The 24,122-nt window shown below is 40.7% G+C and overlaps 1 protein-coding gene across 4 annotated transcripts in view; it reads right to left on the reverse strand.

Moving 5' to 3' along the window:
- The window catches only part of SLC24A4 (solute carrier family 24 member 4), a 90,680-nt gene extending 70,567 nt beyond the window's left edge, over nucleotides 1-20,113 (reverse strand). For all 4 annotated transcript variants that reach the window (XM_065685645.1, XM_065685646.1, XM_065685644.1 and 1 more), the window contains exons 1-2: nucleotides 19,427-20,113; nucleotides 16,900-17,010 (exon numbers count right to left, since the gene is read on the reverse strand). In XM_065685645.1, coding sequence (XP_065541717.1) covers nucleotides 16,900-17,010; nucleotides 19,427-19,583 — 268 coding nt within the window. In that variant the 5' untranslated portion in view covers nucleotides 19,584-20,113. The remainder of the gene's footprint in view (nucleotides 1-16,899; nucleotides 17,011-19,426) is intronic.
- Between the last annotated feature and the right edge of the window lie 4,009 nt (nucleotides 20,114-24,122).

The raw sequence follows: 24,122 nt of genomic DNA on the forward strand, positions 1-24,122 counted from the left end.
AGTGTTTTCAGTCAAACTCCATAAATGAGGCTTGAAACATGGAGGATTTGATCAGAACCACCAAATTTTGAGCTACAACAGTACTAATGCAGCGCTTGAGGAAATAAGTCTAAAGAAATGATCCAGAATGTCTGCACTAGTGGTTAGCTATCCCTGGAGGAAGTAGGAATTCAGCACCTCCCTGTTTATCTGGCAAGTTCCCTAGGCAATTTTACCTGCTCAGAGCAATCTAAGAGGCAACTAGCTTTTATCAGAGCAACACTGCTCTCTAGTAGCAGGGCAAACTAGCATAAAATTTGGCAAAGCCCCATGACAGCCTAGATCAATTAGGTATGCTCAAAGTCCTTCTTACACATCTCAGAAAGAATGAGTTCAGCACAAGCCACAGTGACTGTGGCCATTTTCATTAAAAGAAATTAAACCTAAATTCTTCAGTTTCCAGACTAGCACTCTCACATCTCTCTCATCACTCATGCAAGAGAGTACCTAAAAAGATACCATTTATAACTATCTCAATTACAGACCAGAAGTTGATTCATATAGCATAACAGTTCTGCATCTTTGCACATTTACTAATAGGTCAGTCCAAAATTAACGATGCTAGCAAGGCAAAACATCTCCACAGTTCCCAACCTGCTCCACAAGAACTGCTAACTTCTGAACATGAATTTTCTCCTACAGTCAGCAACTTTTGCTCTTTGCTGCTTCACTTGTTCCTTACCTCAGCAGCTCCTTGTGTTCAGTATGAAAGACTCTGTAGTGAGGGCAACTTACCCAATCCTACCTGAGCTATTACACACAGGTAAAGAAATTAATTTTTAAGGAGGACACAACACATGCTAACATTGTCTGCTGCTCTGCCACAGGTTAAGGACAACAGCCTCAAGAGTAGCAATTTACAGTTTCTGGTTTACCACCCAAAGTCACCTACCATGATTCAAGGTACTTTTATGCAAAAGACAGCACAAGAAGATTGCCTGGAAGTAATTAATTTTCATCATTCTTCCTCTCCAAGAAGGAAACACTCAAGCAATGGCTACTTTGCCTTCCACCAGGCAGATTAGTTTCACTGTGATCTTTTTCAGATGTATAACCCATGAATTTTAAATTGGTTGTGAAAGTCCACAGAAACACAGTTTATCATCTTCCATCAGTACTGATTTAAACACTCCTCTTGAACAGCAACAATAAAATGTCCTTTCCCTTGGCTCCCCTCCTTCTTCCTACTTGTCTATAAGCTTTTTAATAATTTTGATGACACAGGGATATTTCAGTACTTTAACAACAAAATTGAGCATATCAGTATTTTCAGTATGTAATCAGTGAAGGAAATACAAACACCTGACAGCAACTGTGATTCTGTATGATTTAATATCATAAGTTTTACTGGTTAAAATTATGAATAAGCTTCACAGACTGCGACATAGTCATGCTGCTTGCTGTGAAAGGAAAATGAATTAAGAGAAAACTTTAAATTCTTTCTCTTTTATAAGGTGCATTAGTAACACAAATTAAGAATAATGTCTCTGAAAATACCAAAATAAAGGATATTTCTCTCAGTGGAATTAAGATTTTAATACTTTGCTTTGATCTGCATTACACAGTATTCTTTAAATCCAAGAGCACAAAATTCCAGACTTCTGTAAATAACCTGGAGCCTGCTAGCACAAATCTGTCAACCAACAAATCCCTCTTCATCTCTCCAAAGGCTGCATTTTTAAAGGTCATTAGATGGTCAGCTCACACACTAGCTTTACAGATCATGTAAATATAACAAAGACATAAAAGAACTCCATTACCCACTTTAAGCAGCAGTGCTTCTTAAGCTTGTTATCATCCCTGGTGTAAATCAGAGAACATCCATACAGGTAACATCTGCAGGTAATAATAGCAAGATCTTAGCTCCTACTAGGTGAAGCAGTCCAATGATGCATTTGCTATGTATTGAGGAGTCCTACTTACGTAAGCTGTGGCTTTGGAAGGGCCAGTAGGGCCACAATACTAAAATATTCCTTTGAAAAAAGGGGGGAAAAAAAAAGCAATCCACAAAAAAACCCATGAACATGCAAAAACCCACCCAACCAACTAACAACAAAAACAAATTTGTTTTTTTTCTGCACAAGTCTAAATCCTCATTTTGCCTGAACACATACTGAAATATGCATGATCCTTCCTGATGGATTCTCAAGGCATTGGAAATGTCTCCATTCAAGAGCGGGTCAACAACTTCAGGTTAATTACATGTTTAATTTTAAAGTGCATAAAACCTGTAAAAAATCAAAGTGTTTGCTTGAGCGAACAAAGTGAAATCATGAATTAGATCCACTGTGAGTATACTTAAAAGTCTGCTCTTCAGAGTGAAGTGAATGCACTGTAGTATGTGATATTGTGACTTCCAGTTCTAGACAGCTTTGTCCCGAGTCAAAAATGTCCCTCCAGGGACTGCCGTTTATGTGCTAGTACTTCAACTACAGAACTCCATTCCACAGTCTCAGTTTCCAGAAAGCAGACCAAAAAGAATGTCAATTAAATGAACAATTAACCCAAACACCAAAAGTAAACCTCTAATCCAGCCATACATTTAGACTAATGTTGAGAGATGGGAATATTTCTGTAATACTGAAGTGCAACTATGTTTGTGTGGGTCACTTCAGCTGTCACTCCAGCCTGTCCTCAGTGCTATGTGGGAGGTTTAAACTAATCAGCTTTTTCTGAAGTTTAAATTCTAGCATCACATCAATAGCTGTCACACAACATCAAGAAATGGAAGTGCTGATGTATGAAAGCCAACCTGGTCCTATATTCAAGCATCTGAATTAACAGATTATTTCCCCCCATAAAATTATTTTACATCATAAAGTTAAATGTTTTAGTCAAGAACTAGTGAATATAATGATGCATCATACTCTAGAGCTTTTGGTAATCTGGTGGGGGGATGAGATGGACATGACACCGAAACCATATTTGAGAGATTTTTTATAACCAAGAGGTATTCACCTCACAACCTCTTACAACATTACTTGTGTCTATCTTCATATATCAGAGAGTGAATGTTTTTAAAAAAAAAAAAAAAAAAAACAAAAAACGCACACTCCATTCCAGAGTTTGTTTCAAAATGAATCAAATTACCCGAATTATTTTCTCATAAAACATATACCAAACAGCTCAGTTAAGCTAAATTTCTATTCCTGTTTGTTGTAATTTTGTATTGGTAAAGCTGCCTTGCACTTACAGCAGCATCTGAGGGAATACCCATGGAGTTTATGGAATTTAATCCTTTTAAATTCTTCAACAATCTTTTACCTAAAAGACTTCTCCTCTTAAAAAAAAAAAAAAAAATAAAAGGAGGCAAAACAAGTCAAGCACACGTCCAGTCAGAGCACACATGCATTTAGGTATCAGACTTCAGAAAGAATCAAAACGTAGTGTAACTCTGGTTAATCTCATAATTGCAAGAGGCTTTTATCCATGGCTGTTAAATAATACAATCCAGGTTGCCTCTCCAAGATTAAGTGTATAAAGTCACTGTGCAACTAAAATAGCAAGTCACTGAAGGATATGCTACACCATTTACATAAAAACCCTTGTGAAAGAATCACTGTTGTTGCCTTTACACACAAATATATTTGCTAGCAGAATATATATGCATTCATTGGGAACACAGAGACCGTAAAACTTTGAATTTTTAGTTCTGTAAATGCCTAATCTGATACACTATTTTAAAACAAGCAATACATTTGGTTTTCCCATATTAAAAAATGGATTTTACAAGCAGAAAAGGAGGAAAGGTTATTTCTGCAGAGAAAAAAGAAGTAATTGGAGCAATGCAATGAATAATCTGAGGATAAGAAACAGGTGCCTCACTGACAAGCTACCCCACATTTACACTCGCTCTAAATCAGAATTTATACTATAGCACCTAAGTAGGTGCAAATCTACCACTGGGAAAGGCAGTCATCTCCATTCTCTACTCAGAAACAAGACTTACTATTATAAAGATGCTTTTAATGTTCTGCATCCAATCTATCTGGCTAATACGCACAGAACGGTTAAAGGAATCTAGGTTCCCCAATAGTGTTCAATTTATTTTTTGCTCCCTGGGGAAAAAAACCCTAAAAATTAAAAAATTCTGTGGAGTGAAGGAATATAGAGGAAAATCACAAGGGCAGTCACAGCTTCAGCCAGTGCTAGAACTGGAGATTTTCTAGTCCCCATGCCACGCTATAACACTGGATATGGGTCTCTTGCAGTAAAGGTCAGTGTGTAAGGATAATATGCTGCCCTGTATATTTCACATCAATGCACAGAACTACTGAACACAAACTTCAGCTACTACATCAAAATAGTCATTAAAAGAAATAACAAACATATTGTAACTTACAAAAAGGCAAGATTTTGTTGTAAAACTTCCAAACACGATGAACAAAAAACTCTCTCCATACAGTGACTGAACTTAGTTTTATATTCAAAACAGATGATAATCTTTTATAACAACAATCAAGATGTCAGTTTCTGATCATGGCTGTAGACAGTCCAGAACCACGAGATATCACTCCCTACTACAGCCTGAGCACAGTTAGATGTCACAGGGCTAAGTGCCTTAGCACACACAGCCACACCATCAGTGTTGTCTACCACAGCCATTTTCCACCCTCCTCTTTAGCTACAGGAGGTCCTCATCTCTCCCACAGGTTATTAGATGTGCTGCCTCCTACAGCTGAAAACCCTTTGGAGAAAGAGAAGAGTTGATCCACAGACCATAGTTGGGCGTCTGTCAAAAACGTAGCAGAGGTGTATTTCTCCTTCTCATAGCCTCACAGCAGTGCTCAACTCTGAGAGTCCAGTCTGGAGTCAGCAATAGGGTAGGACAGAAATATCTGGAATCAGTTACCAGATGGAAGGAAAGAATTCTAGTAGTTAAGATGGTAATTTCATTCATTAAGCAGCATATAGTACATGCATCACTATTCCCATCCCATTGGCAATCTCCTCCCAAAGGAATAGTAATGCTAGTTGCATTTGTTACAATATTCAATTCTGCAGGGGCTAGAATGTGGGAGAAAACATCAAATTTTGAAAGATCCTGAAACAGTTTCATGCATTCCACCAAAACTGACCAATTTCGAAAGCTACTGAGCTTAGAGAAACACAGTACTTTTAAAGACCCTGAAGTGCTGGTCTGATCACAGCAACTGTCAGTTTTTTAGTGTAATGTCTCTCTTAAATATGCAAACTGGTCTTGCACTTACTTGTATGGGTACAAACTGGTGAAAGAGTTAAGAGAATTTCACAAGTACTTATTTAGCAGAGACTTATTTACTCTTTAGCCAGTCTGCTTTTTTTTTTTTCCATTTAAAGCAAATTTGAGACCAGAGTGCAAAATGGATATTGTAGTTGTTTCATAAAGTTACAAGTACTCTTTTCTGCATAAGCGATTTGTGTTAGTTTTGGTACCTCCAGGACTACATGAAGACTAATACTATTTCTACTGTCAAAACCCCACAGCTCATTAGAAAAATAAACTGAGTTGGGTGAGACCAGACTCTGTGCTATGCATAAGATAACACTGAACCAAGTTGACTAACTTCCCTTTACCAGTCTGTTGTCTTGCAGAGAAAGCAGCCCAGCTCCAACCTTTAATTACCTAAGTAGTACTTACTAAACTTAGTTGCCCTGAATATCCACAGATTAAAGCAGTTCTGGAGATGATCCCAGATAGCCTTTCCAATTAAGAACTCTCCCATCAGGTGCTGTTCCTAATAAATCCTGAACAACCAAATAACTACAGTAAACCCATGCAGAATTAAAAAACATAATTGAGTTACTTCAAATCTCAAGTACTTGTTCTGCACTCAAAAGCCAGTTATGGCCCAGACAAAACCTCCCCTCCCCATCTTGTACCCCAGTCAAACTAAAAAAAAACCCCAAATATTAAAAAACCTCTGAGGCACAAGCACAGGATTGCTCACACAAAACACCTCTGAACTTTCTTTCCTCCTTTTTCCGACTGCAAGCAACAAGAGGTGCTCATTTTATCCGGAGTGTTGGTGTTTTATACAGTGGTCCCAAAACCCATTCCCTGGTGGTAGAACCATTACCACAGCACAGGCCAGTAGTTTTCCTAGTGACAATTTTTCAATTTCTCTGTGAATAGCAGCTGGCCATAGATTGGCCAGACAGGTATCTCCCCACCCCCTTGTGGAGCAATTGAAAGATCTGTATGTTCTAAGATTCCTCCATCAGTCCTCCTCCCTCTATGCAGAGGAGAAGAAACGACTGCTGTATAACGTAGAATTCAGCTGCCTCATGTAACAGGCTGGGAAGTGGTAACCACTTTACTTCCTAGAGGCAAGCGGGTTACTTCCCTTGACAACCTTTAGGTATCACAGCAAATCAAAAGCATTCAGCATACTGAAGCAGTTCTGGGCATATCCTTGCCCCATTTATACTAGTAACTAGTCGTGGTACCCCTTGTTAGGCTTTGTAAAAACATACAGGAGGGGGGAAAATTATCTTTATTGTGAAGAGTTACTTCTCTCATGGAAAAAAAAAAAAAGGGGGCACAAAAAGAGAGTCGAGTCAAGATCAGGAAGGAGAGTAGAGAGGTGATGATGGTAGTGGCAACAGTTGCAGCCTCTATAAACTTAATAAGGCTGCAATTTATAATTAAGGGCAGGAAAAATGCAGCTTAGCTACTGACTCTCTCTTCAGGCTGTCGGCAAGTTTCTTTGCCTTCTTCAGTAGTCTTTTTCCTTTTCTTTGTCCATTTCCAATAGGCACTTTTAGGGATTGCCACTGCATCTCACAAAAGGACAGACAACACTATAGCTCTGTAGGGACCCTCCTTCCTCCCCTCTTAGTTAGCTACTATGCATGACTGAAAGAGGACTAATTAATATGCTAGCTTTGACTTCTTCTGTCTAGCCAATCCTGGCTGGCTAATCTCCTGAGAGCACCATGATACTCATGGTTCATGAAGTGAGATTCAAAAAAGATTGTAATTATAATATTCCTGATGGTTTCTTTCATATATGAATCTGCAAGGGGTGACATAAACACAACAAGAAAAGGCAAATGGACACTGGAAACTCATCTCAAAGTTTTGGAGCAGGTAAAGCAAGCAGGCAAAGTCAAGCAGCAACAGGGAAGAAGAAGGCTTGTGAAAGGCTAAAGAAGGTAAAAAAAGCCTTACAATTTTACACAAGAGTAGCCAAAGATCCTGTGGAGGGTTTTAAAGAAGTGTGAAATAATTACACAAAGAATGCAACCTTTACTAAGGCATGAAAAGTATTTAAAGAGAAGACTCTCACCAAGGAGCTAAACCAGAAACAGCACCTCACCATCCAGCAGTCAATCTGTAAGGCAGAAAGAACCTCAGCTACTGTAAACTGCCACGGCTGTAGACAAATGGAATTAAGGCAGTGTACACTGGTGCAGATATGCTTGCAGAAGCCCTGAAGAACAAATGCCTCTCTCTTGAAGAGTCTATCTTTTGGGCTAGGAATTCACAAAATTCAAAGCACATGCTGATTCACAGTCAGCGGGAAGGTGGGGCAGAGGGGGAGAGGCAAGGATGGCAGAGTAGAAATAATCTATTTTCTTCATTTCAGTCTCTTTAAGTTTCTAAACATAAATTTCATCCATTTTAACTTAACCATTCCCAAAGTTTAAACGTTTCCTACCATCTGTGAATATTTACATCTTGCTATTCAAAGGTTTAAATACCCCTATGTAATAGATTCAGTCATGTTACCCTCAGCCCACTGAAAAAGTGAGTACATCATATGCAGGAGAAAAATAATTCACCAGGTTCTGGCAATCTATGAGGATAGTCACAAGCAAATATGCATGGAAACTAAGCAGGTGGAGTCTAAATTATCCTCCTGCTCGCAGGAAGACACACTTGCCAGTGTTCCTCACTATGGGTAGAGAATGTCATTCTCAAGATCGTTAAAAGCAGCACCTGTCATTAACAGTAAACTGTTAATTTCATGTTCAAAATAGGAAACAAGTGAATGAGCACATACATATGTGGCCTGTGTTCTACCTGAAATATCTGCTCTGCTATACTTCAGCCTATCAGTAGAGTCCCAGCAGGAATTTGACTCAGTTTCTAAAGCTATTACATTTTCTACTTTAGTGTCTTTAACACCCGTTAACTTTAAAGACTAAAGGAAACCATCACTGTTTACTGCCTGAAGGTCTTGCCTTCCTGTAGAACAGGAGTGATGCAGTTTAACTGTCAGCAGGTTCATGGAGTGTTTTTCTACCTGAGAGGTGGATAACCACATCTATACTGCAAAATGTCACTGGCATTAATGAGTACATAATAGATATGTATAATAAAATCCTGTAACTTCTGAAAAAATAATTCAATTACAAGGGTTCTTACCAGAAATATTAGCAGAACAAAGTTTAAAAATAATTCACTGTAATGAAATTGTACACGGTGCCTGAGAGTATTTTTAAATCAGTCATTCTGACCCTCTAACACTGAGATTCAGAGACAGGGTTGCAGCTCAGGAGGGTCTGGTTTTGGTGAAGCTTTCTAAATTGCTTTATATTTAGATGGTGCCATTAGTACAAGCTCTAAAAATGTTCTCTGTTCATACCCAAACCATTAAAAAAAAAAAAAAACACACAAAAACCCCACAAACCCCCAAAACCCTAAAATATAAATTAAAAATTTGATATAAATTATCAATGCTTCCAATTTTATGTGCCAAAGACAAGGCTAAAATGTAGCCCCTTTTTAACTTAAGCCCTTTTTAGAGATTCCATTTGCTTTTCATTCTAGGTTCTTTCCCCAACTAAAACCAAGCTTATCACCACATATTGATTTTCATACCTTTTATCACTTTCTCTATCACTTCCCAGGGCCTGCCTCCTTACTCTGCTATCCCCAGGATTCTCCCATGGTTCATTATCCAAATTCAGCCTTCCTTTACTCGTATTTTTATGTCACTTTCACCTCTCCTTCAACTCCATGCTCCATGACTAGACAATCTAAGTGTTCCTACCACCCAATTCCAAACCCAAGTTTTCTCTATCCTTCTTGCAGCTTCTGGTGGCCATTTTCTAGCTCCAGGTGCTTTTCACAATCTACTTCCCTGCAGCCCAGTTACATGCTTGTCCATTTTTGCCCAAATACTCCACGTTGGTGGTCTAAGTTATAGACTGACAAGATACTGGCAGCACAGAGACAAAGTAATGAATGCAGTGTTTTAACATCTTTAGAACAATCCAGTACCTCATAAAGACTCTATCCTAGGCTAACCCTAAAAGTATGAATTATTGCTCACAGAATGATTTACAATACCTTTTCAACCCACTTCCTACAACAGTACTGAGGTGTGATAACAATTGTTCATGATACAAAGCAAGACAGCAGCATTTTCTGTCTCAACTGCAGCACATGTTGACACATCACAGACAATAAAGTAGAAACCAAGGAGTGAAAATGAAATTGGCATGGATAAGGATGGCAGTTTCATTTTATACCAACAGCACAATTTTCTGAGTGGAAAATGGAGCAGCTTTCCACACAAAAAGTTCTATCTGTATGGTCATACTAGTAAATAACAGATCTAAATACACACATCCCACATTAAAGGCAAGACAGTCAGCAGTACCATGGAGACCTGCACGCCCAAGTCTCATTAGCTTTGATTTTGAAATCTTTGATTCAGGATTTCAGGTATGTCTGAAGTGAAATGTAATTCACTGAGTTTCCATACCAGATCACAGGAAAACTCAGGTTGGATGGAAACTCAGAAAAGTCATAGTATAAGCTTCTAGTCAAACACTGTCTTTGCAGGAGCCTAGGTCAAGACTCAAGTATCTGGATTTGATTCTTAGAACTGGTGGTGTTTAGCCCAGAGAAGAGGAGGCTCAGGGGAGACCTTATCGCTCTCTACAACTACTTGAATGGAGGTTGTAGTGATATGGTGGGGTTGGTCACTTTTCCCAAGTAACAAGTAATAGGACAAGAAGAAATGGCCTCAAGTTGTGCCAGGGGAGGTTTAGATTGGATATTAGGAAAAATTTTTTCACAGAGACAGTGATCAGGCATTGGAACAGGCTGCCCAGGGAAGTGATAGAATCATGATCCCTGGAAATGTTCAAAAACTGTGCAGATGAGGCTCTCAGTGATATGGTTTAGTGGTGTTCTTGGCAGACCTGGGTAATGGTTGAACTTGATGATTTTGAATGTCTTTTCCAGCCTGGTTGATTCTATGACTCTACCACATATTTCCTTTTTGACCTCAGGTCACTAATTCACACAGCTGCTGTCTCCCTGACTTGTCTGCAGTCACAGAAAAAGAAACGTTGTACTGTTAGTAAATTAACATTTGAGAAATGCTTAGGTAATATGGTTTGAAATATAGGCAATTGGGCATCTAAATACTAGAGGTGGGCTAATATGGGAAACTAGCACTCCAGAGCACTCAACCTGAGTGTTTTGCTCCATTCAGAGAAAGTAACTGCCTGTTTCCACAGATGCTAAATTCAGTTCTGAGGCTGCTACATCTTAGAAATTCTCATTATTGTTTCAAGCCTGCTTCTTGGTTTCACAGCAAAGACTTGGCTTGTGAAAGTCCTTATCCACTGTGTGCTTCAACTGGAAGCTTCAACCAAAACAGACTGTAAATAAATTTGAGTCATATGAAATACAGATTACATCAAGCAACATTTTGTTAGGTTTAAAATTATACAGTAATATATTAAATGGGATTTTTGTTTCCTTTGCCCTGTTGACTACATCTCTAAATCACATTTTAGTCAGGCACTTATTTACTGTGCGTTAAACTACTTCCTGCAAACTTGGTATCCAGAGCTGAGGAAACAGATAAATTACCCTGGAGTTTGTTTTCTGTTCTCAGTTCTCCAGGGGATGACACTGGCATGTTGAGCCTAAGCAGAGAGAGACGTTTGTCTCACTTCTGTCTGCTGTTTTGGATGCCAGCATTCATATGCTGCTAGAAAGTGAACAGCTCAGAGAGAAGGTTGGTTATTTTTTAAATTCTAGCTTCAGACAAAGCACATTTCCTAAACGGGTTATAAAAAAAAAAAAAAAAGAAAGAAAAAAAAAATCACCCCCCCCGCCCCAAAAAAACCACCCCACATTTCCCAGTTATCTTCAATGACATCCATCTGCCAACTCTTTTAATACCCACATCAATAAGCCAGGCAAAGAGTGCCAGAAGTTCAAGCTAAATATAGGTGAAAATTCTGTTTAGGAGACCTTGGGAGTCACGCAAGTAACGCTTGCCATTAAAAGTTTGCCATTTGCCCTCAACTAGTCCACTAGAAGTGGTTTCAAAGTGTCACACGTCTGTCTCTCCCTGGAAACAGAAACCATCCAAGTGAGATCACAATCAATAAAGTTTACCATTCAGCAGCATCTACAGGTAAGACAAGAGCAAGTCCAGAGACACCAGTGCTGGGGGGGGACACAGGGATACAAAACACACATTGTTTTGGAACAACCACCCAAAACAGATAAAACCCCACAAGCACATGACAAGTGGCTGTGGAAATAAGGTACAGGCTAGTTGGTTAATAAGTCTTTCTATTAAATAAATAGATGTATCTGTGCATATACAAAAACGTGCCCTCTCACTGGACACTGCACCTACATATTAAAACAACTGGAAAGTTGTTTCTTAAACCTTTCCTCTTTTTCATTTCCTTTTAGGCCAACACAAGAATAGGATATTTAAGGCTGGTAAATTCCCTAATCTTTGAGGGAATAAGACATTGGAGTAAAGAAACATTTTAAATCAAAATATACACACTATCAATAAGTAAATCATACTGCAACAGTTGCACATCAAGGCAAAGAGCAAATCTAACTAAAAGTCTAGTGAGGAGTATTTGAAAATAATACACTTATTGTCTGTAGTACCTCAATAAGACCATGGTCTTTCTGTGCTAGGTGCTGTACAAGTGCATAGAAAGAGAACCTGCAGGTCACACTGAGCTCAGAAATTTAGACTGTTCCTAAAACAAACGGCAACAGTAATAAAATTATTAATACCACTTTCTTAAAAGTGGGGGTCTAGAGCATTTATCCCTGCTACAAAACTGAAGTTTGATCTCATGAGCACACTGTTTAGAAAAAATACATAGGATCACACTGTTTAAAGAGGATTTACATCAGCACAAAATGACATTACACCAGCAACAGAAGTATGTTTAACATTTATTACACAAAGTTTATGATCTATTATATTGAGGTGTCTATAAGGATTAAGGAAAAAAAAAAAAAGGATACATCAATGCAATATACTGAGAAAGAAGCATTTAACCAAGCACTGCATTTGTTAAATAACACTGAGGGAAATCAATGCTTCCTATAGTATAGGATTCCTATAGCTCTTGTACAAACATACAAGAAATAGCTTTTTCTATCCTTTTGAAAAATTACTTCAAAGAGTTAGTCCTGATTTCCTTAGTCAGCGAGAACACCATCATCGATTTTTGTAGGAAAAGTAACGGGCTTTTGTGCTCTCCATGGTATGTTAACAAAACTGTCCAAGACTTTTGCAGTTTCTCTACAATGCATCACATCCTACATTGAGTCCCCTTGGTTATAACTAACAGTTTAAAATATACACAAATTTAATGACTTCTGATCCTGACTCCGAACTCAGTTATACACATGCTGCTGGGAAACACACTTTATTTCACCATAGAGGAGGGATGTTTTTTTCTCTCACTGCAAAACAAAGTATTGCTACAATGTACCTTTTAATTCTAAAGTGAAAAGGCAGCATGGCTCAGAAACAAATGCTAACCACTGCCCTTTCCCCAACCCACAATAGATCCTTATCCACCAATAACAATGGGAAAAGTATACTTGAAACAAATTTAAAGCTATTTAAAAATCAATGTAGCTTATAAACTATCCATGGTTGACAAACCAGTGGACAGAAAACTCCACCAACTCCTTCAGTCTCAGGGCAGGTCAATGACTAGTGTCAGAGGATTAACAGAAATATATTCCAATATACTTCTAATTCACAGCAAGTAGTTTAAATATTCTCTGCACTGCATATAGGGATTACTTCACAATATTCACAACAGAAAAGATTCCAGATCAGTTGCTTTAACAGCCTAACACAACCCAGAATCACATGGTTAGGAACATCGCACCACCCAGTCACCCTAGCTTGTAATTGCTCTGGAAATGTTAGTCAGGAGGACATGGAGTCATGGGAACATTTTGAAACAAGAGGCGAGCCATTGGAGCAGAGAAGCTATAAATCAGACTTGCTGGGCAGATGGCACTGCAAGCTAGTGAGCTGGTGGCAGATGGAAGTGAGAGCTTGGATAAGGCAAAAAAATTGGTTGCAAACTAATGAGATATGTTAGCTAGAGACAGCTACTCTCCCTTTCCGACTGCTCTGCTTTAAGTGAGGGGCAGATCAACCTCTCCTCCCACAGAATTTAACCCAGGAAAAGTATCAGACCCACAAAGAAAAAGTAGTCTGGTTTTCCTCAGAGGGACATCCACAGCAGCCATCCAGAGAAATACTCGGTCCAAAAGAAGAAGATTCATGATTCATAAATCCCAGGATGTCATAAAATTTTTGAAGTCCAGAGTCTCCTACATACAACCTGTAAGTCCTCCAGCCTGGCTCAAGAACAATATAAAGGCATATCTTTTCATGGCAGGGGAGCTTCCAACAAAGGGGAAGTTTCACGCCAGGAAGGATCTTTAACAGAAAAATGCTACACAACATGTTAACTTGGTGAGGATTTTGTCTTAGTCCAGGCTAGAACTGAGGTTGACTTGATGCTCACAAATGTTCTACCACCTCCTGCAGCTGACCTACAGTTCCTTTGCTGCTGTTATGAGATAGATAGAAACTATAACTCCTTAGGACTGCAGAATAGTTGCTATCAAAAAAAACATGTAGCACCTCTTAAGATATTCATGAAAATCAGTCACTCTAACCTCCAAGTGTAGAAAACCTTTTTTCCCCTAGTTTTTTTATACACACACAAACATATACCCCCCCCACACATATATATATTCCTTTCCTTTGTCAGAGCCTCAGGGTTCTTTTTTAAAGCGGCATGGCCAAGTCTTCAAAGCTTTTTCTGTTCTGATACAATGGCCCCGGAAGCATTAATAATGTTTCCCGAAGAACACAATACAAAATGATCTATTCTGTAAATGAGAATCTCGGACAGTATAGGCTACGTGAGCTTCTAGTACATAGAGCTTCCACAAGCTTTTAACATTATTTCTAGAAGCTTACGGAATTTTTTTCCCCAAAATATATGACCAACAGTAAGCCTTTCTTACCACTGTCATGAACTGCAAGGATCTCATGGTTTTGCAAACTTCTGTAGCTGCAGTTCCTGACAACTGGGGATATTTTTTTATTTGCATGTAAGTAGGAAGAAGGAGGTGAAGTGGTAAATTAACTTTGGTGAAAGCCTTTGGGAAAAGGGAAGTAAAGCTGCAGACTTGTGTGGGAAGCTAATAAAGAGTGAGCACAGCAATAGCACTGCAATGACAGAAAGGATTAATAGGCTCTCAGTAAGAACTTGCATTTCCCAAGGTACTCAGAAGTTCTTGTATCCTAAACATAGATGGGAAAACATCCACATAACATAAGAAAACTGCTATATACTACATACACACCCATGCATTTGCAGGGCCCCTAGTGCTTAAGGAAGATACTGAATTACATAGACAAGAATTAATACGTCTCAAAGGCACCTACAAAGACCACTGTATTCATACAACATCTATACATATTAACTATCTGTTCTTAGGATTTAAAAGAAAGACCAGAAATAATCCAGCCATTTAAAGTGCTTGACAGCACATTCCTGAGGTTTTCAGTACACTGGGATAAGCGCATGACTGAAAGCTTTCCAACTGAAAATCCACACTCACCAATTTTCTATGCTGTCTTTATCAAGTCTCTTGACCTTTGCTGGGACTACTTTCTCCAGATGCAGTCATGGGGTTACACAAGCCATATTCCCATAGAGATGAACTATGCTACTTGATTCTTTTTGATAGTTTTTAGGTCATTACAGGGTAAATCTCAATCTCTCACTACCAGATAATTGGTTTGGGAAGCAAACTGACCCTCACCCAAAAAAACCCCCAAATCTACAGAAGTTGTTACTGAGCAGTAACAATCATGGGTTCTCACAGACCCATTCCTGTTCAATAAACATCAATTTCAGACATTTCAGATGTTCCCTTTAGTTGCAGCTATCTTACATCTAGCCAATCTTGTAGCATCTAAGTCACTCCTTCAGCTGCACAAGATACACATAGATAAGCTGTACATAACTGTAGAATAACAGGAAGTTACTAAAAAATGTTACAATTGCATCCTGTGGAATATTTGATTTATAAAATTGTGTTCTAACAGAAGAAACACCCTTAAAAACAAAGGGTAATTCCAACACCGTGAACAGGCATCATTAATTTAATGCAAGTCTCATGTTTTTCTTAAGACCTCAGCATCCTGAGGCATATTTGGGCTATTCATGTCCACTGCTCATGGTTACAGACAAAACTGCACAACAACCTGAATTTCAAAACACATACCAAAATGAGCCAACTGGATTTTCAACTGTTCTTCAATTATTCTTACAATTCTATAGGAATAGAGGGAGGCGAGATATTTGTTCTAAACATCTGGAGAAGTTAGCACTGTTCCTGGTATCCAGTTTACACATAAGCATATATTTTCCCTTGGCAGCTTTATCAAATAATTACTAAAAAGTTCTCATTCATCCTAAATGGAAATCCCTATCAAGAACTTTGATAGGCATATTTCTGATGAAGCTTCTACAATTCTGTGGCCTTTGTTGGCTTTTGCTGCAAAGTATGTGTTCAGAATGATCACACTGATGCATCCAATCATATATTCTCCACGTACGTGGAGAACGGTGAAAGAGGAGTGGGAAAGAATAGTTTTTTCTGACTATTAATCAGGAAACGCTTAAGCACACTAGTGATCCTCAGTCTACACAACACATATCGGAGGGGGGTGTACTGCTCTAAACTCTTCTAGTGCCTGGGGCTGACAGTATCCCAGAGCTCATGCCTTCATTGTTTGCAAGGTGGCACAGACTCTGCTGTCATCCAAAGTTGATCAAAAAGTCACATTTAAAAAAATAAAAATAAAAATTATCTGCACTTTAAATTATTTGGCTAGTCCCACTGGCAAAGCGTCTCATCTCCCACACACCGTAAACCACAGAGAGGCATGAAGAGAGAGCAAATACACACTGGAAAGACAGATGGGAAGATGAAAGCATTATGGACTAACACTGATATTAAAATGCGGCATCTATCCCTGCCCTCAATCGCTATTGCCTGGCCAGGATAGATATCCTGAAGTAAAATGGATTCCAATGTTTACATATTACTTACCTCATCATTCCCCCTCCACACAATATAAATTTCTACTCTCAATACATAGTTTATCATTAAACTAGCAAAATATGCTTAAATGTATAATGGTAATGAACACAAATTACTGTGCTCAGATGGTATCTCAAACACTGCATGTTTAGCTATGCAGTTTCAAGGAGAGTACATCTCTTATTACCAGTGCAATATAAACAGCAATAAACATCTTTCTTGCAAAAGAAACAAAATTAGAAAAATCAAATTGTCAGCACAAGTCTCATTGACCCCAAAACATTCTTGTATCCATACGTTAATTTTTACCTTTGATAAAGTCATGGCATTATATAGCACAATAAATCTTAGTTCTACACAGAACAGTCCTGCCTTTTTTAAAATTCTATACTTTCATGTTTACCCTAACAGATCTCTGCAGCTGGGTCATGGCAGTACTACACAATACATTTCAAGAGCTTATATGACATTACAAAGTCTTCCTGTCTTACCTGGTTCTGTACAGTTCTTTTCTTCATGTGTTCCATTAGGAGATGCCATCAACCTTCTATTCCTCCATATTTCTGACAAAACGCGTCTGTCTGCAGTAGTTGATTCTCGGCCTACATTAAACAGAAAGAGGTTATGCCCACTGTCACTAATTTTTTCCTGCACCATCTTAACTGGACTATATGCTCCCACCAGGAAGGGCAGAGCATCCATATATTAGTGCAGCAACATCAAAGTGCGACCGGGGCAAATGCTAACACACGTACGCTAGGTGCTCCTAGCTCCAAAGGGTGAAACTAGCTATGCAGGTGCAGTATCAGAGCTGTTATCATGTTCTGGTTATCAGAATACTTGGCTGTGACCCACAACAGGAACACACTCTGGAGCAAGAAAATGCTGAAACCTGCACCTGTGACAGTCAACACGTAGCAGTTCCTATAGATTAAACCAGTCCAGCTATGCTGACATAAGCAACAGTCACACTTCCATTTAGTCATCCGCACTTGCACATATTAAATTACATTGCTGATTTCTCAAAAAATAAAAATGAAGATGGACCTGTTCCAGATATATTTGGGTTTATTCTGAGTTCTAGGGGCTGATCTTTCCCATGTTGGGTATACTTGATAATATCTCTGCATAACTTGTCAAAGAAAACTGAAAATAAACCCCCTCAAGTCTTAATACAAACTTCTTTGGTAGTCAGTGGAGCTTTTGCCTTAACTTGTATTCCAGAAGCATTCTCAGTGGAACTTGAGGAATCGAGTACAGAAGAAGCACTTGTAATAATGCAGGGTATGCAATTATAATAATCAAAGGAAGAATAGAACCTCTTAATTAAATCACTTCCAACTCAACCTTATCCATTTCAAATGAACATATTGTAGTAACAAAAATTCTTCCACAGCTGATCTTAACGTTTATATTCAATGCTTATGCTAAGAGTGACTCTTAAAAAAAAAAAAAAAAAAAAATCTAGCTTGGAAGTTAGCCTGACTGGAGTATTTGCTAAAATATTCCAAGCCACAATTATCAGAAACAGAGAGAACAGATGGTCAGTGTTTATGGATACAATATACTGTAAATTAGCCAGCTGAAAAAAAGCCCCAAACTACCTGATGCAGCATACCATCAGAAATTAGGTTATGAGGGATTTAGCTGATAACCCAGAAGATTAAAAACTTTCATTAGTCATGACATTTTTCATGTAAACCTAGAGAAGTTCTGGAAAACTGTTATCTACTACCAAAAAAAAACCCAACAAAACCAAACCCCTTCAAACTACATAAATATAATCATGCCCCAAGTGCTTGATTTCAAGAAACAGTAAGTCTATGAAAATAAATAGCTTGTGCAAGAAGAAGGAAAAAAAATAAAAGAGGCACAGGCATGACAAACAGTTCTAAATAAAGAAAGCAACAGTATACTATAAAACCACAATTAAAAAGTTCTAAGATGAGCAATATGCTAATATGGTCTAACACACTGAGTTCTTATATGGATGGCTTGTTGCCATCCTAGATATAACTCAAACAACCCAGGCAATAATTTGAGCACAACAGCATGAGAAAGTATGATTAGTTCCATCAGATTTTTCTTCCCTAAAGCACACATTTTAACCTCAGCTCTATTTTAAGCAGATGACCTATCCTAATTCTGCTAAAAATGTTGATTTTTTTTTTTTTACATTAAATGTGGACATAGGATCTGGGCTTAGTTCGACTTTGTTCTCAAACCCTCAAGGACTGCTGGCAGCCCTACCTAGAGACCCATCCATGTGCTGTCCCAGCAACCTTAGACTCTGTATTTGACGGATGCAGGAAGAGGGCCTCAAGCTGCACACTTTGAGCCCAAATTGCGAGAGGAGGCAGGAAAAACAATAACAACAATAAAAGACTCGTAGTGATTTAGTCAATTATAAATGCATCAGTTTACCAACAAGGCATTTGCACAAAGGATGCAACAGACTTTCCCTATAAAACGTAAGATTAGCACTGTTCCTTGCCTAAAAATACCTGATTTTCTGTCAAATTCACACTGTAATTTGGGGAGGAGGGAAGAGGCGTTAGAGGGAAAAGATGGTGAAAAGAGGCAGTTGTAGCTGACGAAGGTTTACAACCTAAAATGAAAATGAAAGGTGGCTTGAAGTTGCAGAGGGGACCACAAGCGGCTGGAGAGGATCCAGTTCCGACACAGCGGTGAAACTACTTGAGGGCCGCTCCCAGACTCGGCTGCCCCGCGATGCCCCTCAGCTTCCAGCCCCGAAGCCCCCCCGAGCGTCACGGGGGGCTCGGGGCGCGGTAGCTCCCGGCCACCAGGCGCTGCCTCTTGTCGCCGGGACCGCGGCCACGCACCTGCCCGGCACGGGGGTCTCTCCTGAGGAACCCGCGCTGCTCCCCGGCCTCGCCCGCCCCACCACGGCGCTATTTCCACTGAGAAACGCGGAGTGGGAGAAGCCGCGGCCGCCTGTGCCCGCCATGCCCCCAGGACCCCGCCGGGTCCGCTGCTCCCGCCGCCACAGCCACTCACCCAATCTAGAGAGCAGGCTGGACATGCACCAGGCGAAGAAGAGGATGGCGCAGATGAAGCCCAGCTGCTGCAGCAACATCTCCCGCCTCTTGCGAACTTTCCTCAGCATGAGCAGCATGGTCTTCTTGGGGGCGAGCGGCGCCTCGTCCAGCTCCATGGGAGCAAGCGCGGGCGCCGAGGGGGCGGCCAGCAGGTCGGTCGCGGAGCGGGAATCACTCCCGGCGGCTTCGCGCTGGCGGCTCCATCTCGGGCGGGCTGCAGCGCGGGGAGAAGCCGGTGCCCGACGCCTCAGGTCGGCAGCAGTGAAGCAGAGGCAGGTGGCGGCGGGCGGGGGAGCGGGGGGGCCGCGGGCGCCACAGCCGAGCGGGGGGAGGGCGAGGCGTCGCTCTCAAGGGCCGGGCTGAGCCCTGCACCCCACGCGCGCCATGGCCGGCGGCGGAGGAAACGGCGCGGCGGAGCCCCGCACTCCTGTTGCCGCCGGCTGACAGTCAGCGCCGAGGGACGGCGGCATCCATGCGGCTCCCTGCCCGCCCGGCCAAGTATGAAGTTTATCCCTTTCCCTCCTCCCTCCCGCTGCCAGCCGCTGGTGGGCGTAACAGCAGCCGCCGCGGCGGCAGAAACTAGCCCCGAGGTACTCAGCTCGGCGCCGAGCGGGCGCTCAACCCCGGGGGGCAGCCGTTCCCCACAGCGCCCAGCCCGGCCCTTTCTCCCCGCCCCTCTCCCGCAACTTTCAGGGTGCTCCTCCGGCACCCATGGCAACGCGCACGTACCCCTCCGCCACCGCTGGGGCAGCGGAATTAACTGGCCGAATTAATGCTTTCCCCCAAACGGCGTGGAAGTGCCTGCTCTCCGTGTCGCCTTTGACAGGGAGAGGCGGGTGCTATGGCGCTTGAGGTGCGGGCCGCGGTGCGTGGGAGAGCCGGGCGTCGCGGAGGGACGGGCCGGGCCGGGCCAGGCCAGGCTGGGGGTCGGTGGCACCTGCGTTCTTTCACCTGCCCTTGGGAGATGGGTGTCAGGTGGGCTTCCATGGCGTGGAGGGAAACGGTACTGCCCTCGTCTCTGCTGTACGTAGTGCACACTGCAACGAACGTGTGGTGTTTAGCGCGTCAAGGGAATGACCCCTTTTGTTAAACAGTGGCTAGTTCCAGACTGTCCCAAAACAGCTGTATTTTTATATCTAAAATGTATATTTGGGTTAATTAAGTGATTACTGTTAGACAATAAGATCAGTTCTGGGGACTTCACCAACAGCACTGGGTCTGTATTCCTTTCAGGTATTCAGAAATACCGTGTGTGTCAGGGAGCCTGAGTAGAGAAAACAAGTTTAACTCATCTGATTTTTTGATACAGCATTTTATTTACAACGAAAGGCCTTTCAGGCAATTTCCTCTGGATCTCCATCCTTATACTTGAGAGCATACAACACTTTGTACCTGGCATTGTTTCTAATGGTATCATAATTACAATACAAATATCCCAGCCTGCAAAAGCAAATATTCAAAATAAAATACCACTAATCCTAAGTGTTATCCTGTCTTTGTGCAAATATGGGGAGTTTGTTATGCTTCTGAATTATATCTGCTATAGTGAGATGCAGCAACACAGTGCTCAGGGTGCTTTGGTACATACTGCATGTGGAATTGCTCTGGATTCATGCTGGAGGCTGCCGGGTTGTCCCAACTACAAAAGGGAGTACAAATCTGGAGAACCAAAGAGAAGCAGTCATGTTAATCTTGTTGCTTGCTTGCATACACGTAGCTACAGGAATCTGTGTGCCTTAACTGTGCAAGCTTCAGGGGCACCTAGGCTCAGATGGACCTTAGACATTCTGATTTAAGTTAAAGCAGGAAAATAACTGCATGTTAGAAGAATGGCACTAAGACATGCCCCAGTCTCCTCTCTTATTCCTTTTATAGCTGCTAAGAGAGGAAAGGTAACTCTGAAATCTCTTGCCTACTACAAAAAAAAAAAAAATAAAAAAAAAGCAGTTGAGAAGATTACAAGTCAGTTTATGTCCCTTTATTTCTCTCCATGGCCATGTAGGAAATCTCACACACAGAATGATGGTAGCCATCCCTGACCAAAAGAACTTACAGGCTAATTAAATGCAGAGGCATGGGAGGCTGGATAAAGGCAGCTGAAGCTCTTTAGATCAGGCCCATTATTTATAGCAGACTGTGTTTTTTCATTGAAGACCTTTAAGCTTCAGTGAAGTGGTTGGTTGGCTATGTCAGTAGAGATGCCACTGCACAGTTAGGTGTCATGCATACCATGTCAGCTTTCATAATGTCTGGGAGCTAATTCTTCATGTGGCTTTTTATCATCTCTTCTCTGGGGCTACAGCCTCCCCTTCCACTCAGAGTGCAATGTGAAGATCCTTGTTCTGTGTTTAACAAGAGTCGTGGTGCTGACATGACTGTAGTTACCTGTATGAAGAATTTATCTAGCAATTATGACATATGGATTGCAGAGATTCGTTGGGTTTTTCTCAGTATCCACTTGCCACGTATTTATAATCTTCTTCTGATAAGTCTGATCAGGGCCATGGTTTCAGAGAGTCTTTCCTGGTGGTTGCATCTCTACCAACAGCTGATGGAGGTTGCTTGTGATTTGTGTATTTACCACATTTATTCTCTTACTTGCTCTTCACATTAAGGACATTTTCAAAGCCATGGCATTCCTGATCTGAAGAGTTACTGATATCAAGACATGCAACACAAGTTTGTATGGAATTGAGGTAAAATTGGGTCCAGAGGTGAGGTTGTGATTCACAGATGTTCCATATTGGTGTCTATAGGTTATTTGCACAGAGACAGTGGAATTGAAGCATTGTTACAGCTCCAGAGTTTCACATATGAGAGATTTTCATTAATTATTTCAGGTCCTATGAACATCAGATGGATCAAACCAAAGCACATCGTTAGTTGCAGGAATTCAAGTATAATATTGCCTTTTTTTTACATACTTTTTTTGCTTTTTTGGGCTGTTCAAACGTTATCTGTTTTAGAGTTAACAGTGACTATAGAAACCCTGGAGCCATCCCTGTGAGGAACTGAAAGCAAGAAAATAAAACCAAAAAAGTGAAGAGATCTTTTGTGAATCCCTTACACAGAAGAAATCTGCTACCCGTGAAAGCAGTTCTCAGCAGTTCTCAGATTGTGTCTCTCCCCTGTGTAATGAGGCACAAATGAGGCAGATCAAAGTTCAAAGAGCACTAATCTCCTAATCATACAAGCTTCTGATTAGCATTTTTGATCATGCTGGTGATCACAGGGTAGCCTCGAAATAGTCCTTAAATACTAAATGTCCAGAACAGAATTCAAAAACACTTTTATTTCAGTATTTCCTGTGAAATGTGTCAGGTAACTGTGTAGGATGCCTCAAAGGGGGGTGGTGGCGCTGCAGAATTCAGCTCCAGTTTCGTCTCCCCCACCAGCTTGCAAGACCTGCATCTGCAGGATCTGTTGGAGTACATGCAAGACATTTACATGGGGGTCGCTGCTGGGAATGATGTCCCAACACTTTCTTGTGATTTGAGACATCCGTGCTGTGCATGAAAGAGTGGTGAAACAATGTCAGAGGAAAAAAAAAAAAAAAAAAAAGAAAAAGAAATTGCTTTCTGCATAAGGCAGCGTTACATTAATTTACATTCATTTTTTGAATCTGAAATTATTGCTGTCTCTTACTGCAACCTAAACAACTGTATAGAAGTTCAACAGGTCTTTCCTTAATAGTCTCAAAAAAAAAAAAAAAAAAAGGAAAAAAACCAAAACATGACACATGGTTTTCTGAGCGATGCCTTCACAGTGAGCGGTTTGGTGACACTCACTCCACATATTCTCTGTTTTCATTATCATCATAAAATGTTTTCCCATTTAGTTCTAGGAATCCTCCTGAAAGAATTACATTTTAGAAATTAGAGGTATTTGGGAAATATCATCAAAACAAGGTGTAGAGGAAGAAGATATAAACAGTACTTGTCTTAAAACCAGACACAAGAAACAATCCTTTTGTATGACTGTGCTTATCATTGTGATAATTTAACTTTTTTGTATATCCCATGCTAAAATGTCTCACCAGGAGCACCAACTAATGCTAGCTTCATCTAGCATTGCCAAATTTGCTTGTTTTTCATCTCAAGCACAATTAGTATCTTAAACTGAGTAACAGCCAAAAGGCTTTGAATTAGGAAAGTGTCTCACAGGAGATCCATGAAAGCAGCTCATCTGAGAAGAAAATATTGACAGTTCTGAGAGACAAAGGAGAAGTATAATGTTTGGATTAATTCTCTGTGGCAGCCCCTGAAAGGAACAGGAAAAGCAGCAGCAGCACAGCAGGATAACTGGAAACTGAGACCCTGTTAGTTGGCCATAAGGACTGTTCCAGCACAGAAGAGCTGAAAGTGCATCAGCTGACAAGCCCAGAGGATTAAGAGGTGATCCTTTGTGACAGTCACCCAACCACACCTAGGAGCCTGGTCAAGCCCAGCTTTTCCAGTTGATATACCCAGCATCCCAGTATCAATCCTACTGTCTGCAAGGTCAAGAGATGGTATCAAAGAAAAGCCAACGATGTTCCCTCAGAAAAGACCAGAAAATCTCCCATGAGCCATAAAAGCTCAACTGAGAGGAAAAGTGTTGGCAAGGGAAGAGACTGGGATCCTGCTTGTGCTATTTGGCCAAGGGGGTTCATATGA

This window comes from Lathamus discolor, chromosome 6 (assembly GCF_037157495.1).
Source record: "Lathamus discolor isolate bLatDis1 chromosome 6, bLatDis1.hap1, whole genome shotgun sequence".
Classification (NCBI taxonomy): domain Eukaryota; kingdom Metazoa; phylum Chordata; class Aves; order Psittaciformes; family Psittacidae; genus Lathamus; species Lathamus discolor.